This window comes from Arvicanthis niloticus, chromosome 21 (assembly GCF_011762505.2).
Source record: "Arvicanthis niloticus isolate mArvNil1 chromosome 21, mArvNil1.pat.X, whole genome shotgun sequence".
Classification (NCBI taxonomy): Eukaryota; Metazoa; Chordata; class Mammalia; order Rodentia; family Muridae; genus Arvicanthis; species Arvicanthis niloticus.
Window position 1 is genome coordinate 35129744 of NC_047678.1, and position 19439 is coordinate 35149182.

Here is a 19439-nt window from a genome sequence, read left to right on the forward strand (position 1 = left end):
GACTCTACCCTCAAAACAAGGTAGATGCTGCCTGAGGTTGACTTCTGACCTCCACACTTGCATCCATGTAAGCCTGCAACAATACACGAATGCAAGTCCCCTCCATGAAAAGATGGAAGATAGTGGGACGTGAAAAATAAGTCAAATCTCCGCTGGAGGAGGTTAGGGGTGCGGCTCAACAGGGTGGTGGTGGGGGGCGGTTAGTATACAGAAGGACCTGAGTTTGATCTCTAGCACCTTTTAAAAACAAAACAGGCTGAGGGAGGAGGGGCGCATGCTTGTAATCTCAGCACTTCAGAGATAGAGGCAGGAGGATTGTCACTAGTTCCAGGTACATAGTTCTAGGCTAGTCTGGGCATGTGAAACCTTGGTTTTCTTTCTTTTATTTTTAAATCAGACCGAAATGAAACTAAAAGACACAAGTCAAGTCAGGGCGGAGAGGTGGCTCAGTAGGTAAAGGCGCCGGACACTAAACTTGAAAACGAATTCAATCCTCAGGAAGAAATGAGAATAGTTTTTTTGATCTCAGCACGACGCTACTCCCTAGATAGACAGACAGACAGATAGATAGCTGGATGGATGATAAATAAATAAATAGATTAAATATATAGATAAATAGATTAATAATCAAAGTGTAATTTAAAAAGCCCCAAACCGAAAAAGCTGAAGTCCACCGAAAGCCCGAAACTGTCAAGAGTTAACCAGAGAGCAGGAAAGGCAGAGGGGGCGTGTTGAACTAGGAACGCAGCGAAGCATGGAGGCGTGGCAAGGGGGCGTGGCAAACGGAGGGGAATTCTATCGTTGGGGCGCAGCAGGCGAGGAGGCGTGGCGAGGTGTGAGGAGGGCGGAGTTGACCGGAAGCGTGGGCGGAGTCCCAGGAAGTGACGCCCCCTACAGCTCGGCGAAGACTTTAGCAGGGTGAGCGAGTCTTTGCGGGCGATGGAGAACGGAGCGGTGTACAGTCCCACCACCGAGGCGGCCCCAGGCCCTGGCAGGGGCGCGCGCAGCGGCCTGGCCGCCTACTTCTTCCTGGGCCGGCTCCCTTGGTATCGGCGCATCCTCAAGGGCTTGCAGCTGGTGAGCCAACGGCGGCGGAGGACGAGAGGGCGCCGGGACGGGGCCCGGGACCTGTGGGCTGGGGTGGATGCCTCGAGGCTGCCGCTTGGCCTCCTCGTTCGTTTCCACATCCCAGTTCCTTCCCTTCCTACCAGGGAAGGAGGCGTTGCCATCCGCCTCCTACCCTTGGCCCAGCCTCAGCCACCTAAACCTCCTTCTCTCAGCTAAAATTCTTTCAATTATCGCCCTGAGTGCTTGTGTTTTAGACAACGAAGTGCTTTCTGTTTATCTTTTCTGGCTTTTGCGGTTTTCCGGATGCTGGTCCATTAGGGCAGTTTAACTTGTCGGACAGTTTGTGTATGTGTTTAACTTGCACAGTGAGTTTGAGGCAGAGAAGAGTCGAAAGGGCATCTTTCTGCTTCATGTGTGCGGGTGAGAGAACTAGATTACGGCATGCTTCTCTTTATTTTTTGGCTGTTAGGTGCCTTAAGTTTAGGCGTGAAACTATAGACATCGTTGGTATTTAAATTATAATCTGTTTGATACTCCTGCTGTGTCTCAGGGTCATGATTCAGCTGCCGATGGGTATTAAGGTTTTTCAAGAAGACACTTTTAGGAAAACCAAATTGTCTAGGATGTTTATGGGTTTGTTTAGTTTTTTTGAGACATGCTAAAAGAGGCCCACTGGTTTCCTTGGGAAGATTTAAAGTTCTCAAAGTCAGAGCTTATGTTCTTATGTCTCAAGTCAGAACTTATGTTCTTGGAACTCAGTTGACCTAGTTTCTTTCCTGAAGTAGAAAACCAGCAGTTAGAAAACTGGCGCCGCCTTTTTAGTTGCCAGCTTGGGGAGCTTGGGGATGAGGAGGAAATCGTTTGGAGACAAATGATAAAGTGGCGTGTGCAACAGTAGAGGACCCCCCCACACACACACACATCCTCCTAGGATGTCTGCAGTAGGCACCTTTAGATTCCTAGGCACCTGGGTTCCCCCTGCTTTTACTTGTTTGCAGAACCTGTTCCTTTTACCCAGATGGGTGTGGTTTTGTCCCCACCTCTCCATCTCTCCTTCTTTTCCTTCTCCCTCTCTCCCCTTTCCACTCCTTCTCTCCCACTCTTTTTTCACAGGGTCTCAAGTCGTCCAACTTGACTTCAGACTCTCTAATATGTTGTAGAGGAAGAACTTGAACTTCTGATACTCCTACCTCCACCTCTCAGTGCTGGGATTACAGGTGTGCTCCACCATGCGGTTTATGTGGTGCAGAGAATTGAACCCAGGGCCTTGTGCATGCTAGGCAAGCACTCTACCAACTGAGCTATAGCAACAGCTCCAGATTCTCTTCTTTCTGCGCTTCCCCTGCTCAGTCCTGACTATTTTCTAGAGACCAGCTGTGCTTCTCTGGAGTAAACACATGTTTCTAATGGAACCTTTTAAATAGGGAAGTTTCTGTATGACGGAAACAGTCCCTGTGCTCCAGGGAAATCATCTCTGTTGGTCTTCTGCGTGGATATGCAGAACACAATCTCTTATTTTTAGTTACTTTTATTTTTTTTTTCTAATAAGAAATGCTAACGCCAGAGTAAAAATTCTCATTATTATAGTTCAGCAGGCCTTAGCTCTGTATTTTCAGAATAGGACACAATCAGAAGTTGTGCTGGTATTTTGCAGTTGGACCACAGAGATCAGGTTTGCCTTGAAAAGGTTGTTAGCTGCTCTGTATTTGCTGTCATGGGAAGAGAACAAAGCACTCTGTTTCTGGGAAATTTATTTGTTACAGGGAACTCGTCATATTAAAGCATGCTTTGTTTAAACACGTTTCTCTCCACATACCCCCATCCTCCAGGCTAGCTGTCTTGGAACTTACTCTGTAGACCAGGCTTGCCTGAAACTCAGAGTTCTGCCTGCCTCTGCCTCCCAAGTGCCGGGATTAAAGGCTTGTGCCACCACCATTAGCCCACTTTTTCATTTTTATGGTTGTCTTTTTGTTCCTGTTTTTCTGTTTTTAATACTTACTTATTAACAATAAAAATATACTACAGGGTTAATCAAAAAAGTCCCAAGGAAGTTACAGATGAGGTTGATAAAGTATTCGTCCAGGCCGAGGGATGTAGGCAAGACTTATACGCATGCCGTTCTTTGGCTGATTTAAAGTCTAATAGAATTGCAGAGCTCTGATAAGAAAACGAGGGTGTGGAGACACCAGAATCAGCAGAGGAGGCACAGTGTGTTAACAAGGAGCCTTCAAACGGTGGGGAATGTATTCAGAGTGTTTCTATGTGATTTGCTATTTTGGGACCATGAATCTTAGCAGGTTTTCTAAGATTGCAAAGAGAAAAGAAACCTGTTGTGAAGCAGTAGACTTGGGAGAGTGGTGGGGGTGGGGCTGGGTCACCTCTAGGCTCTTTCTACCCTTAGATCTCCCAGGCTGCTTGGGACTGGCTCTTAACAAGCTAAATGCCAAGGGGCACAGGGTGAACCTGCAAACAGGAGATTCCGATAAAAGCGTAAAACCCGTCTCGTATTGGACCAGTGCTACCGTACCTGTCACATATGACCTGCATCTTGTCAAAGGCTTGTCCTAAAGACCTGTCTCACCGTCTCATACCTTTCCAGAATGGAGCAGTAAATAAGTTGAAACAGTTTTGTAAGAAATGGTAAATTTTATGCAACTAGACTTTTGGTTTATTGTGTCTGTAGATTTACCCGTATGTTTCTATTTCATTTTTTTGTTTGTTTGTTTGTTTTAAATACTTGGTGGTGGAATTTATTCTAGTTTTAATTTTAAGTGGACCAGTCTATGATTTAAGTTTTAACTTAGATTTGTTATATGTGTTTGTATGGATGTGTATGGACGACTCAGCTGCCGAGACTGGATTTTTTTTTTCCTTTGTACAATTATCTGGAGATGGATCAGGGCTGGACACTCTGTACTTGAGCTGCCTCTGGCTGTTGAAGGGCATCTGCTTTGTTTCTGGTTTGGGGCTGTATGAATAAAGTCATCTTGAAGTCCCTGCACTGGCTCTTTCTTAAGTGGGTCTTCATTTCTCTGGAGTACCCGACAGTGCTTAGCTTTGGAAGAAGCTCCTAATTTTTCTAATACTTGTTGACATTTGTAATCAAAGCGTGGGTGAATGTACTGTGCACGAGGAAATACAACTCTTGATTTTCATTTTTCTTTTCTTTCCCAAGCTACTCTGTTGCTTGTTTGTTTTCCAGGGCTGGGAACTGAATCAGAGGCTCCCGAATGCCAGGCATGTATCCTACCCCTGAGTTACATTCCTAGTTCCTAGTGTTGTGTTTTGTAGCCCAGGCTGGCCTGGGCCTCCAGTTTATCCTACTGCCTCAGCGTCCTGGGCACTCTGGTCTGCTGTGTTGATTTTTTTTTTTTTTTTTTGTAGCAGTTGTATGCCTCTCCAGTCCTCACTGGGGTGAGGTGGAATTTCCCTTTGGCCTTTGACTTTGGGCATCAGTCCCTTTGATGGTCCAGGTACTCAGGAGACTCCCTATGCCTTCATGAGCTGCTCTCGTGAACACTCTTTTCCCACTTCCTAAAAAGTTAAACTCCTGAGCGCCAACTCCTCCCTGTACAGAGGTGCTCCCTGCCTGTCTCTGGTCCTCCCAGCAGAGGGTTTCTGCTAGGGTGGTAGAATGTGCTGAGTGCTCTCATCTCGGACTTCCCATCCCGTGACCTCATCCACTGCACCCTTGACTGGTTGCTCACACCTGACGCTGCTTTTCTGGTCTACCGCCTTCTCACCACACCCCCCTTCCTCAAGTACAGAGTTCTCTAACTCTCTGCCAGACTGGAGTTTTCTTGCAGTGTCACCGATATCACTGTCAGCTGTTTCATAGTGCGGTCTAATGCAGGTGCCCCAGTGTTTTTAACCTGAGTGGCGGTAGCACGCTTGCTGCCTTCTTCCGATGGGCACGCTTGCTGTCTTATACCCTTAGGGCTGCTGTTTCTCATTGCTGGCATCTCCCCTTTGCAGGGTGCTCTTGACCTCTTACTTGACCTCTTACTTGGCTGCCCCCCAGTGTCTGTGTGCAGCCACATTTCCCTTGACCTCTAGACTAATCCCACCATGTGCCTCCAACTCTCCCTCTGCCCAACTTTCCTACTGACTCCAGTACAGCAGCTAAGAACAAGTAGCTATGCATAATGGCAGTCAGGTTTCTCCCCTTCTGGAAGTCCTTTCTTCCCGTGGGCTGTTAGAACACTCTCATTTCTGAGTCCCAGCCTTTGACACACAGTAGTTAACTGGGTGTATCCCTTCAAGGCAAGCAGACTCTTAAGTTCTATTTACCAAGTTTTTTCACTAATCTTGTTTGCCCCAGTCTTTACTTTATAAATATTTTAGCAAACAAATAGTGGGTTTAATTTTGTTTTAGAAGGTGGATGTCCCACAGTGTTGGCAAAGACTGGCTGGGAACTCTTGATCCTCCTGCTTCAGCCTCCCAAGTGTCTGTCTGGGTTTATAGGCACAGCCTGCGTATAGGTTTTGGATGTCATGGGTCATCTCACCCACTGAGGTCAAATGGTTTCCATCCGTAGCTGCTGTCTCTCCTGGCCTTCATCTGTGAAGAGGTGGTGTCCGAGTGTGGCTTGTGTGGAGGCCTGTACTTCTTCGAATTTGTGAGCTGTAGCGCCTTTCTCCTGAGCCTCCTCCTGCTGATTGTGTACTGCACACCAGTGCATGACAGAGTTGATACTGGAAAAGTCAAGTCGTCGGTAAGTGGGGAAAACACCGCCCCCTGCTTCTGCCTCCCATGTGCTGGGATTAATGATGTGCACCACCATGCCTGGCGCTTTCATTTAATTATATATAGAGAGTTATATTTAGGTAAATAAAGAATGTCTTTGTTGGGTCATTGTTCCAATGTACCCCAGGCTGGGGGTTGTGGCTCAATTGGACCTTAACACTTACATCAGAGTTAAGGACAGGAATGGCCACTCACCTGTTATCCCAGTGTTCTGGAGACAGAGATAGGACTAGCCAAGTCAGTGAGCTCTGTGTTGCATGAAAGAGCATCTGGGAAGATGCTGACAATTTACTTTCTCTTCATCAGACATGTACACACATGCAAACATACAAACACATAAAGATAAAAGTATATTTTATTTATCTAGGCCTAGTCCTGGAAACTACTAGCCTCTGCACAGTCTTATCTAGGCCTAGAATGTTTTCAGCCTCTAGGACTTGCTGCTGAATAAGCTCAACCTTTCTAGTTCTTTCTGAACTCTATTGGCTGGTTTAACTCAGCTGTTCTGGCTCTGACACCTCACCAAGCTGACTGATTCAGTCTGGCTTCTTCTGGTTTCTGACTGAATTGCTCTGCTTGGCCTCATACTAACTTTGTCAACATGTTCTATTTTTTTTTTTTTTTTTTTTCTGGCTCCTTCTCATTCTCTGGATCATTCTGTCTTCACCTGTGTCTACCTTGTTCTTTCTCTGAGGTAAAACTGATACACACCCCCACCTGCGGCTCTGTCTTGAGTAGCTTCCCTTTCTTTTCTCTTCTCATGAGAGTTGGGCATATCCTATTCTGTCAAGTCTTTCTCTGATTCATCACTTTGTCTGCCTGTCAATTAGACATCACTTTCCAACGTGGGTGATTCCTTCTACAAACTAACTTTACCTTCATTGTTTGGGATTAAAGGTGTGTGCTAATGGTGTGTCTATATTCTAGCCAGAGTAACAATGTTGCTTGATTAAAATCCCTCTGCAATATACTTGTAAACAAACAAACAAAATCCACCCCAAACCTACTGAGTTATAGTTCAGCTGGGAGAACATTTGCTTGGTTTGCACTGAAGCCCTGGACCTTATGAATTGGTGTGGTTTTACATGCCTGTAATTTCAGAAGTCCGGTGCTACAGAGAATTTACTCCACAGAGCTGTCCTCTGGCCTTCACACACAAGCAGTGACACTTGTGACCCCATGCCAACAAGGAGAAACAAACAAGAAGTTGCATAATTAGGAAGTTACATAGCTGGTATCTGAACTGTGGTAGTCTGACTTTACAAGCTATGTTTATTGAACATTGCATCTTCTAAAAAAATTTTATTTTGTATGCTGACAATTTTTGTTTGTCTGCATGTTTTTGTATATTCTCTGTGCATGCCAGGTACCCTTGGTGTCTAGAAGAGGGTGTCAAATCTCCTGAAACTGGAGTTAGAGATGATTGTGAACCACTCTGTGGGTGCTGGGAATTGAACCCTGGTCCTCTGGAAGAGCAGCAAGTGCTCTTAACTGTTGAGACGTCTCTCTGTCTCTCTGTAGCCCTGGTAGTGAATTTTTCTATCTCAAGATGTTTGTTCTGAGTAGGCATGGTAATCCCAGTACCCATAGAGGCATGAATATCAGAAGCTCCTGGCCAGTCTGGGCTATGTAAGAACCTGTGAGCAATAAACACAAACCCACCAAACAGCAGTCATCTCAGGGGCCATGTTTGCCAAGCATTCCTGAGTTCATAGGTTCACTTCCCAGGAGCCGGAAGCACAAAGACAGAGACGAACAAACAAGCAAACAAACAAAACGGATTCAAAAGCAAAAATGGGCTGGATGTGGTGTTGCATGTCTGTAATCCCAGCACTTGGAGGCAGAGGCAGGTGCTTGGGTCTCAGTGAGTTCTAGGCCAGCCTGGTCCACATACTCAGTTCCAGACCAGCCAGGGCTACATGGTGAGACCCTGTCTCAAAAAGAAAAGATTTGTAATATACTATTACATGCAGCCTAAAGTAGATAGTGTTACTTGAATGCAGGCTTATTGAAGAGGTTATTTTAAGTTTGGGTTGCACCAAGAATATGTAAGTCATAAATGTTAAACTGTGTCTGCTGCTCTGACCCTGTTTGCCCTTGTTCCCCGTGTGTAGGATTTTTACATCACCCTGGGAACAGGGTGTGTGTTTCTGCTGGCATCTATTATTTTTGTCTCTACCCACTCTGGGACCTCAGCCGAAATTGCTGCAATTGTAAGTACTTTGCTTTTTTAGCCTTATTTGTGTTTCCTTAGAGAGAGAGAGTTTAGAAAGTTCTTAATAAAGTATATTAATAATTATTACTTATTTGTTTATATTGATGAATGTGTGTTTGTGAGGGGTGCGCACCTGTGTGCTGTGATCTGTGTGGATGAGAAATGCTCTTTCTGCCGGGCGGTGGTGGCGCATGCCTTTAATCCCAGCACTTGGGAGGCAGAGGCAGGTGGATTTCTGAGTTCGAGGCCAGCCTGGTCTACAGAGTGAGTTCCAGGACAGCCCGGGCTACACAGAGAAACCCTGTCTCGAAAAACAAAACAAAACAAGAAGAGAGATGCTGTTTGTGTTGGTCCTGCCTTCCTACCTTATTTGAGGTGGTCTCACTGCCGTGTAGCCTGGCCAGCTACCCATAGCTCCTACCCTCCTTGCTGAGATAGGCTGTCCCTGTGCAGCTCTGGCTGGCCCTGGCACTCACCAGGACAGTGTTGGGGTTAGAGGGATGAGCCATCTTACCTGGCCCACTAGCTTCTTGGAATCTCCTGTTTCTACTTCCCATTTCCTGTAGGTGTTCCAGGGTTACAGATGCTTTTGACACTGTCTGACTTCTTACACAAGTTCCGGGATGTGATCTCAGGTCTTCAGGCTTGCATGCCAAACAAACACTTACCCACTGAGCCATCTCCCCAGCCCGAGAGTAGTTGTTCTTCTACTTTTAAATATAAAGGTAGACAGACCTAGAAGACCAACAAATACTAGTCTTAGGAACCTAGGAGCCTGTCTGGAATTTGGCCTAGTTTTGTTAAAGTTTTCTTTTTGCTGCATATAAACAAGTGGCCAGCTGGCCTTTGTCACCTTTGTCAGTGTCCACATGTCTCTGCCCTTTAGTACTGCTCTGAGTACAGAGAAATTGCAGAGAAAGGGCTTGCAGGGTTAGCCAGCAACTGTGACAGTGTTTGAGTGAGCCTGTCTGTACATAGCTGTAACTTTGGTTACTTAGTGTAGTTTTTGGTTTGTCTCTTTTTCTTATTTTCTTTCTTTTTTTTTCTGCCCCCTCTCCCTCCTTCTGTTCCTTTGCTGCAGTACAGGGCTTGAAGTTAGGACCTCATGCATGCTAGGCAAGTACTCTACGCCTGAGCTATAGCCCTAAGGTTATTTCTTGGATTTCGGGATAGAGTCTTGCTCTGTAGTCTAGGCTAGCCCTGAACTTAATATTTATTGTAAGCTGATCTCAAACTCAGAAGTCTCTTGCCTCAGCGTCCTGGGTGCTGGGACTCCAGACATGTCCTGCAGTCTTGAGTGGTCTTTAACAGGCTGTTCCTGTCCTCAGAACCTGATCGAGGGTTTGTGCTGGCAGGGGTGGCTCTTGAGGAAGTAAGGGCATTTTTCACCTCTACGTGGAATACATGGAATCAATCTTTTTTTTTTTTTTTTTTTGAGACAGGGTTTCTCTCTGTATCCCTGGCTGTCCTGGAACTCACTCTGTAGACCAGGCTGGCCTCAAACTCAGAGATCTGCCTGCCTCTGCCTCCCAAGTGCTGGGATTAAAGATGTGCGCCACCATGCACAAGCAAGCATTCTTTTTTTATTTTTTTATTTTTTTTAAGATTTATTTATTTATGCAATGGGTACTTTGTTTCCATGTATGTCTGCACACCAGAAGATGGCATCAAACAGGTATGAGCTGTCATGTGGGTGCTGAGAATTGAACTCAGAACCTTTGGAAGATCAGTGAGTACTCTTAACCACCGGGTTATCTATCTCTCCAGCCCATCAATCACTCTTAAAGCTAGTTCTGTGACAGTTCCTCTCTGGTAGAGGAGTCTGACTAGTTCTCTCCCTTTTTCTTCTTCACTGCCCTATCCACCCATCCCCGCCCCCTACAGAAAGGAAAACGGGCTTGCCTGTCCCAAACCTTGCAGCAGTGTACGTGGAGTTCCTTTGAGACAACAAAGGGGCAGTTGAGTGAAGAGCCAGCTTTTATTTGAATCCTTTGGGCCAAGTGTTGTTTTTTTGTTTTGTTTTTGTTTTATTTGGTTTTTGAGACAGAGTTTCTCTATGTAGGGCAGAGGACAATGTTGGTGTTTGTTTGTTTTTTAATATTTAAAAAAAAATCTGTGTCTCTGTGTGGTTGTGTGCATGTGTGTGCAGGTGCCCTCAGGCCAGAGGTGTCCAACCCCCTGGGAGCCAGGGGTCCAGAAGGTTGTCAGCCTCATAACATGGGTGCTGAGAACTGAACTTGGGTCCTCTGCAAGAACAGTGTATCCTCTTAACCCCTGAGCCCTCTCTGTAGCCCGCAGCCTTGTTTTTTGAGACAAGGCCTCTCACCAGCCTGGATATTGCCAAGTAGGCTAGACTAGCTGGCCAGCAAGTCCTGGGGATCTGTCTTTCTGTGCCTCTTCAAGACTGAGATTACAAATACGTATCATAACATCTAGCTTTAGAAAACACTTTTTTTTTTTTTCACCATAACACACACGTGGCAGTAAGAAGACGTGGGAGTCATTCATACTTAGACCTAGAGCAGCAAGCACCTTTAACCATCAAGCCATCTTGCTGGCCTCCTTTTTTATGTTTAGTTCATTTGTTTTTCAAGACAAGGTTTCTTTCTCTCTGTAGCTCTGGCTGTCCTAGAACTCGCTCTGTAGACCAGAAGTGGCCTCAAACTCAGAGATTTGCCTGCATCTGTCTCCCAAGTACTGACATTAAAGGCTTGCACCAGTAGTTGCTAGCCCTCTTGTAAAAACGTAGGGTTGAGATTGAATTTGGGTGTTCATGCTTGACAGTTAAGAAAGCCACCGACTGAGCTATCGCCTTAGCTCCAAAACTCCATTTTAATATAGAGCAATACTGTACTGTTTATAAGCTCAAAGATGGAAAGACGGCTCGGCATTTAGAGCCTTTGCTGCTCCCGCAGAAGACCCAGGTTCAGTGCCCACGTGGCAGCTCAAAGTTATCCATAATATTAGTTCCAGGGGATCCAGCTCCTTATAGCACCAGGTACCCAGATAGATATCCATGCAGACAAAACACTCGGACCCTGGAAGAAAAAGAAATAAAATCTTTAAAAAGAAAGCATTGGAAGAGTTGCAGATGGTGCTGTACTGGTCTGATTTATAAGGGGATAGATAGATGGATGCAGTCAGGCCGCAGAACAGACTCCACTGGGGGAAGTGCATACTTTAGGCTGGCTGTGCTGGGATGTCCCAGTGAGCTCCGAGTACAGTGGGTGAGATAAGTCCTGTGTTCTTTAGGGTAGAACAGAGGAAAGAAGAAGCCAGAGACTGCAAGAGGTGGTGACAGTCCTGGAAGTGCAGGCTAGGTGTGACATGTCTTCATTCCTAGCATTTGGAAGATTGAGTTTGAGGCCGGCTACCTGGGAAGCCATCCATCCCTCTCCCCCACTCCTCCTCCCCCTCCCCCCTCTACACACACACACACACACACACACACACACACACACAACGCAAAGTCAAGGAGGAGCCAGGCTGAGGTTGGGAGAGACTTGGTGCTGCTTTCTTCCTGTTTTGGCCTTCACTTCCTCAAGGGGTTTGCTGTGAGGAGGCCAAGTATGAAGCATGGTCTTTTGTCTCTTGACAGAATTCTCCGAATGTTTGGGTCATATGTTAGAATAACACAATGAGGAAGTGATTAAGGAAGAGGAAGTAGGTAGTGGCATCAAGTCCCTGTGTCACCACAGCTGACAAGTGACTGGAGGGTGTTAGTTAGCCAAGCAGTGTTTAAAAATGGAGGTTTGTTCTGATCTGAAGAGCTTCATCTGTCTTCACCTAATGTAGGTACACATCATGCTTCCCACATCTGTGGGTCAGTGAAACCATCTCTCCTAACCATGTATTTAATACCATCTTGTGGGATCTAATTTTCTATCTACTGACCCGAGTTTGATTATTGATACCCCACAGACTCCTGCATACACATTAGGTTTTCTTTTTTTTGGGGGGGGGGGGGGTTCAAGACAGGGTTTCTCTGTGTAGCCCTGGCTGTCCTGGAACTCACTCTGTAGACCAGGCTGGCCTCGAACTCAGAAATCCGCCTGCCTCTGCCTCCCAAGCACTGGGATTAAAGGCGTGCGCCACCACCGCCTGGCCATTATAATGTTATAATGTTATAATAGACAGAGGCTGAGCCATTTCAGGGAGTAATGCTGCCCCCACTATAGGGACTTGGAGACTTGACTTTGAATCTACTGAAGAGACAGGGGACAGGGGATTGCCTTCCACTAATGAGTTGGGGTTGCTTTAATGTGGCTCTGATGGAGGACTGTGGGACTTGTAGGAACTTAGATAAGAAGTAAGACTGTACCTGAAGGCCCGTTTGGTAGGGCTGCAGTAAAGCAGCAGGTCCAAGAGCCAGCTTTCCAGCCTTTTTGTGTAGAAAGATACAGTGTTACAGGACATGACCTTGGGGGGTGGGATAGGAGGTTGAGATGTGGCCCTGGTGTCAGTCCTGCTCTTGTTATGGACAGGGGCTAGAGTTGAGACATTCTGAGAGAATAGGATGCGTTGATGTCTGTGGATAATAGGATGGTAAGGACAGGAACCTTCTTAATGGCTGGACGGATTTCTCATCTTCAGGCAGCCATTAAAAGACACAGGTGGCTTTGATTATCCCTGGCAGTCTGATGACCAGCTATCTATCCTCTAGCTAGCTGGAGATAAGAGGTAGATATTTGGTCCAGGGGTTGGGGGGACTAGTAGGACTGTCTTACTTATACAGTGAGGGATCTAGATGTCCTACCCTGGTGCCCACTTGAAAGGCTTGTCTGGTAAAGCAGAGGGGAATGTGGACCGCTGCAGAAGTATTGTGGTAGACGGACCTTACAGTAGGACTTGGATTGCAAGTCTGAGGCCTCCTGTCAGAATAGCAGTGTTGGAACCAGAGAGAGTCTCCTCAGGTGGACACGGCAGAAGTAAGAGAAGCACCTCGTCAGTGGGGACCTTCAGGCCCAACACAGAGTAAAGAAGGGTGGGTGCAGGTTGTGAGTAGGCCAAAGTTACAAGGATAGAGAGAACACAGCTTCATCCAGGAAAGTACATGAAGTTCCCTTGTACTCAGCTGCAATGTCAAGGAACCATTGTGGTCAATGTGGTTTGTCACCAGGGCTCAGGAGAAGGTGTTTGCAGGAATTCTTTCCTGTGTTACAGAGGCAGGTGGGGCTGTGGGAGGAAAGGCCTCATCTGGTTGATACTTTAAGAGCAGCTTGAGGTCCCCAGGAGGTCAGAGGGCTGTGGAGTGACTTTGAGAGCTGTGCCTCAAGGATGGAGTCTCGGTTTAACAGAGGATGTGTTGTTTTGTGGTCTGTGAACCTGCTTTAACCTGGAAAACTGAACTCAAGAGCTAAGACCCAATAATTCAACAGTAGTTGGGATGAGAAGGGCTAAGAAGTCCCTGAGCTCGGAGGCTAGAGGGCTTAGCAGTGAGGATTTTTAAGTAGACTTTATTCCTCAGGTGCATGGGGACAGATGTTGAGTCAGAGGAAAGCTTTGGTGGAGGGTTGTTAGCAGTGTGCCTTAGGAGATGTGAGGTTGTGAGAGAGTTGGGGAAGGGGGAGCTAGCTAAAGCCAGGAGCATTCCACATGTGAGCATTCCACACGTGAGTCTGAGAGGCTTTAGGGTGCTGAATTCGAGCAGTGCGTCTGTACATGATGCTGGAGACCTGTATACTGCATGTGTGACTTTCAGGTCCCACTTCAGATATGTGGGCGGGGCCACTGGTGTTTGTATGGAGGCAGGAAGGCCCAATCTGGGCACTACTTTGATAAGATATCCATTAATGCATCAGCTCCTTGGATGTGTGTGGGAGCTCTTCTGCCCAGTCAGAAGGGATCAGGACCAGTGTTTGGTCTTGAGTACACTTTGCTGTCTTCAGACACACCAGAAGAGAACATCAGATCCCATGGTTTTGAGCCACCATGTGGTTGCTGGGAATTGAACTCAGGACCTCTGGAAGAGCAGTCAGTGCTCTTAACTGCTGAGCCATCTCTCCAACCCCAGTGTTCAGTCTTTTTAATAGACGCCATTTGGATACTGACCTGCCAGTCTGGGCCAGAGGGTTGTTCTCTTGGAGCCACCCCTTCCTGCTTTCCCATATCCTTGAAGGTTACACACTCTCCTCTCCTCCCCTGCCACACAAGAATCAGAGACAGCTTGACTCTAAGCACGTACTATGGACTGTTGTTCACCCATATGGCATAGAACGTTCCCCTTTAAACCTATAGGGAGGCACCCACACCCTGCCTTGTGGGACTGCAGTCTTGTCAGAGGCCCTACATGCTGGCTTTTTATGGCATTCATAACCCTTGTAATAAGTCCCTCTCGTGTCCCTTTGGACTTTACAGAGACCTCTCCTGTGGACCCCTCTTGGCTGCTTTTCTTTTTCTTTGGGAGTGGGTTAAAAAACAAAGCAACTAGAAAGGAAGAGATGTAGGCGTGGCCTGAAGTCCAGCCTTCATGTCAGTCCTATGATTCCCAAGGCTAATTAATAGGAATCTCTGTTGTCTCTGTAGTGAAGGGTAGGTGCTGACTGAGGTGGAGGCAGCCCACAACAGCTAGGATTAGAGTCTTCCCAGTGATGGTGACCTCTTGGTGGTTCAAGACCCTCTCTTCTGCCACATGGAAAGTGTGTTTGGAGTCAGCTTATCTGTCGTGCTCCAGTTTCAGCTGGGAAGCAGGTGTGTGAGAGCTGCTTTGATATAGACAGGTTCTTTAATAAGCCCAGCAGGGACTAGTCTCCAAATCCCAACTGGAAGTCAGTTGGGAATGGAGGGACTTCCTTTTGTGAGTTTCCAGTGAAGGCGATGCGTGGCCATCCTACAGGGAGTCCATGGCTTGGGTTTGTCAGGCAGGAGAGATGGGAGCCGTGGACTTCTAGTAGCTATGGAGAATGGGGCCGTGGACTTCTAGTAGCTATGGAACTGGGGGGCAGGGGTGCTAGATCTCTCTCCTGCCCGCCATCTCCTGCACCTGACACTGGCGCCAACTCTGCAGCTCTGTGCTCTGTCCCTAGTGCCGCCCAGCAGAAGACCTGGCATCTGTGCTCTGTGGGACGTACAGAGGCAGCTGTTGTTCTAGGAACTTTCCTTTGTCACTTCCTTTCCTCTCTGGATAGCTTTTAAATTCTGGTAAAGAATAGTAAGCGTGGGGCTGGAGGGATGGCTCTTGCTGCTCTTCCAGAGGACCAGAGTTCGGTTCCCAGCTCCCACGTCAGGTGGCTCTATTCCACTTCCAGGGGATCCTGTAGTCTCTTTAGGCCTCCAAAAGAACCCACACACGACATTCCCACAGACAAGCACATACACAGAAGTATAACTAAAGCAGATTTTATATTTCAGTAGTTACAAGGTGGAACTGATCAGCCATCACTCCTGGATGTGAACTCTCAGGCTGAATAGGACACACGTTGTAACTCACACTTCCTCGTATAACTCCTCTGTTTCTTCCTTAGGTGTTTGGCTTCACAGCAAGCTTAATGTTCCTACTGGACTTCGTTGTCATGCTGTGTGAGAAGCTGCGGGAGAACCCACTGAGAAAGCCCGAGAACAACGCCAGGGCCGAAGCCCTCACCGAACCACTGAATGCTTAAAGACGTGGAGCGGGGGCTGTGGACCCAAAGAGAGGCTCCCTCCTTGTGACCTGTGTCATTTGTGCACCTTTTGGAGAGAAGGGAAGGGGCAGGAGAACGGCTTCGCAGCGCTGGGCTGGGTGGCAGCCCCAGCAGTAAGCTGAGAGGGCTTTTAATAACTGTTGGAGCCTGTCTCAAGTGGAGGAGGTTTTGTTGCTTGTTTGTTTTGTTTTCAGAGATGAAGACTGCTGTCTATTTAATTGAATGTCTATCATTTTGCTTCAGGATGCCCCTCACCAGGCTTAGCTTCCAGACCTTGCCTTCTCCGTCCTTTCAGGAACTGGTTAATTTCTGTTCTGTTGCTGGAGATTTAATTTGTGTTTGAGATGCTGGTGTAGGCTTCTTTCCTTAATGTTATGATCCTCTACTGTATCTTGCTCAGCCTTACACTTGTGTGCTAACCTTTTAAAGCAATTATTCTTAATTCCTTCTGAGCCATGCATTGCTTAACAGAAAACCTGTGGGCTGGTGCTGTTTATGTGTATGAAAGAAACAGTATCATCAGCCTTTGGTGGCTTTTACATTGCACTTTGGTTGTTGAGATTAAGTTTAGAAGTAAACGAGGTTTGTTATGGAACACAGGGAAGTAAGGAAACCGATAGTCTATCTAAAGACCAAAGAGAGAAGAGACCGTCCCGCACAGCGGGTGTAATCACACAGATAGGCCTTGACCACTCAGACATGTGAAGGGTTGGTGCTGTGCAGACAAACAGAGTTGATGACATCAGACTGGAGACTGTGGGTCTCCCTCTGGGCAGATGGTTGTTTCTGCTCCAGTGAACACAGCTCTGCATGCTTCTCTTCAGAGGCCTATGCTGGGCGCTCTCTCCAACTGGGATGCCTCCTTTCTGAACTTTCTCCAGAATGGACCCATGCAGTGTACTGTCTGAAGGCCAGCACTCACTCTTATTCTCCATTCTCCTCCCATTGTCAGCCATCCCCAGGCCATCCAGAGTTGTGTCCCTTCTCATCACCAAGAGTCTGAGGCAGGAGTATCAGGTTTGTGTCCCCACAGGCCTCTGCCTGGGTTTCTCTCCAGGGGAGGTGTCCTGAGGAATTGAATCCCAGAAACCCTGCTAGTGAGCACTGCTGGTGGTATAGGGAAGCTGCAGACTTCCTGAGACTTTGGAAGGATTGCTTGTTGCTGGAAGGCTATCTTAGAGCCACTGGGCAGCCTTCTGATTAAGGGGCCCATTCTTCCCTTCTTCCTAGAGTTTGACAGAGACTCAGGAATATCAAGGCCTTCTGTGAGCTGGCGAAGGTTTCCCAGGCCGGGGTCTCTCTCTGAAGTGGTGCGATCATGTTCTAAGGATTCACTGTAAAGTCCCCTCCTTTCCAGGGTCTTGTCTGCCGTTGTGTGTGGAGGATGGTTTCAGTTTCTTGAGTCAGCCGGTTGCAGTTCTTGGAAGTGGATAAATCTGGGCACACAGCTTCTGCTCTGTTCCTTCCTCACTGTGTGATCTGCCGGCCTCACGGTTTACGTGCTGGTGATGTCACCACCGCCACTTTGGAGATCATGAAAGTAATCATGGATGTTGCCTTACTGGGCATGCTATCACAGAGAGGGGACAGTAGGCTCTTGAAACCAAGAATAGAAAAATTCAAAAGTAACCAGTTTATTGTAAACAATTGTAGAGTTTTATATCAAGCTGTGCTGTAGTCACTGTAAATGTCATTTAGACCTATTGAGAATTAACAGCAAATCAGGGCTATGTTAGTGTTACCAACTATTAGTCTGTTGACTGTTACTATAACAAAATACCTGAGACAATCAACTTAAAAAGAGGAAGGGTTGGGGAAAGGGTTAATCTTGGCTTACAGTTTTGGAGGCATCGGCCCTTGGTCAGACCTGTTGTTTTAGACAGCAGAACATCAGGGGAGTTTGTGGTAGAGCTGGAAGCAAGGAAAGAAGGGTGGTGACTTAAGGTCCCGAAGTCTCTTAAGGGCACGCCCTCACTGACCTAAGACCTCATAGGCCCCACCTCTAAAGGTTTCCAACCTCAATGGTGACATCCTGGAGAACTCGTTTCTAACTCGCAGTCCTTTGGGGACATTGCATCTCAGTGGTAGGCACCTCTCTGCCTGTGTTTGGCTTGTTCATGATTGACAGACACACTCTGACCTGCTCCACACATGCTCAGCATCGAGTTGTCCCACAGCTGAGGGCTCTGCCTCGGCTACTTCAGGCTTTTCTTTTAGGAAGATCATTTGGTCACCTGTGTCTGTGGCCACTCTTAGAACTTTCTCTTTGGGGCAACCTGTGACTGACTGGCGTCTGCATTCTGTGGAGGGAGCTGGTATTAAAGACTAGCACCAAGCCCCCTCCAGAAGAACTGGGACCAGAGACCATCAGCACAGAAAGGACAATGTCTTTTTTAGTAGCTGTGGCAGACTTGAGTTGCTGTAATTTATACAAATTGTTTAGAATGGTTTTTAATACATAGAAGGGAAATACACTTACTGCACAAGTCTTTTATAATTACTATACTTAAATTATGCTTTATGTGGGGACCGGGAAATGTATTTTTACATTGCTTATATCTGATCACTTTTGTATTTGTTGATTTAAAGCCTGTGGGTCTTTTTTTTTTTTTATCACTCTTAATATCAACTTTTATAATCTTTTAAAATAAATCCTCTTAATTCCAGCGTTTATGCCTTCACAGTTGTTCATTACATAGATAAGCCCCTCATTTGAGGGGGTTAGCTGTCCCTGTGGCTATACATGTACTATACATGGGCTGTCTTCCGAGAGGTGGAATACGTATTTAAACATCACGTTTGCTGGCTGTGACAGCACATGAGTCTCTGATGCCATCACTTAGGGCTGAAGCAGGAAGGTCACCAGCTTAAAGCCAACCTGGCTTACATAGTAGTGAAAATATTCTTAGAGCCAGCTGTGGTACAGGCAGATCTCTGTACGTTTAAGGTCAACCTGGGCTACATAGTGAGTTCCAGGTCAGCCAAATAAATGAAAACAAAAACACTTTGAGGGAATGACATGGCGTGAGTTGTATAAGAATATTACACGCTGGCAGGGCGGTGGTGGCGCACGCCTTTAATCCCAGCACTTGGGAGGCAGAGGCAGGCGGATTTCTGAGTTCGAGGCCAGCCTGGTCTACAGAGTGAGTTAAAATATATATATATATATATATATATATATATATATATCGCACACTGGATAGCTTTAAATCCCCTCCTTCCCCTTCTTTTCTCTTCCTTTTACCCCTCCCCTCTTCTTTCCCTTCTGTTGAGAGACAGGGTCTTACGTAGCCCAGGCTGCCTTCAAACTCACTCTGTAGATGAGGGTGACATCGAACTCCTGTCCCTTCTGTCTTTGCGTCCCAAATTCTGGGATCATAGCTGTACATCACCTCCACCTAAATAATTGAAAGAATCAAGTTTGGAGCTCTGCCTCACACTGTAGATAGACATCTGTTTGGGACAGCTCGATGGCTGGACAGTGGGAGGTAAAGCCAGGACGTTCTGCTGACGCCAGAACTATTTGTGGAGTTTGTAAAATTCCTGCCTCCAGTCCCTAGCGAATAACAGGATCTTTATAGTCATCAGGAATTCACTGGGGTTTGTACATTCTTCAGGGTTTTTATTTGTTTGTTTGTTTGTTGTTGATAATGAACATTGTATCAATATGCAGCCAGCCTGCAAAGAGCAGAAAACTTAATGCAGCCTCCCAAACAGTAAGGAATTCACTGTAGGTCTGGAAAGGCACCTGGCTGGGCAGCCTGTGGCCTAATCCATGCACTTGTGA

At 46.7% G+C, this 19439-nt stretch overlaps 1 protein-coding gene across 1 annotated transcript; it reads left to right on the forward strand.

The window, feature by feature from the left end:
- Positions 1–876: 876 nt before the first annotated feature.
- Positions 877–18318, forward strand: Cmtm6 (CKLF like MARVEL transmembrane domain containing 6). The gene is made up of 4 exons (XM_034484235.2): positions 877–1077; positions 5607–5783; positions 7930–8028; positions 15494–18318. Exons 1-4 carry the CDS (start codon positions 940–942, stop codon positions 15629–15631), a joined length of 552 nt encoding a protein of 183 aa, XP_034340126.1. The 5' UTR covers positions 877–939; the 3' UTR covers positions 15632–18318.
- Positions 18319–19439: the final 1121 nt, after the last annotated feature.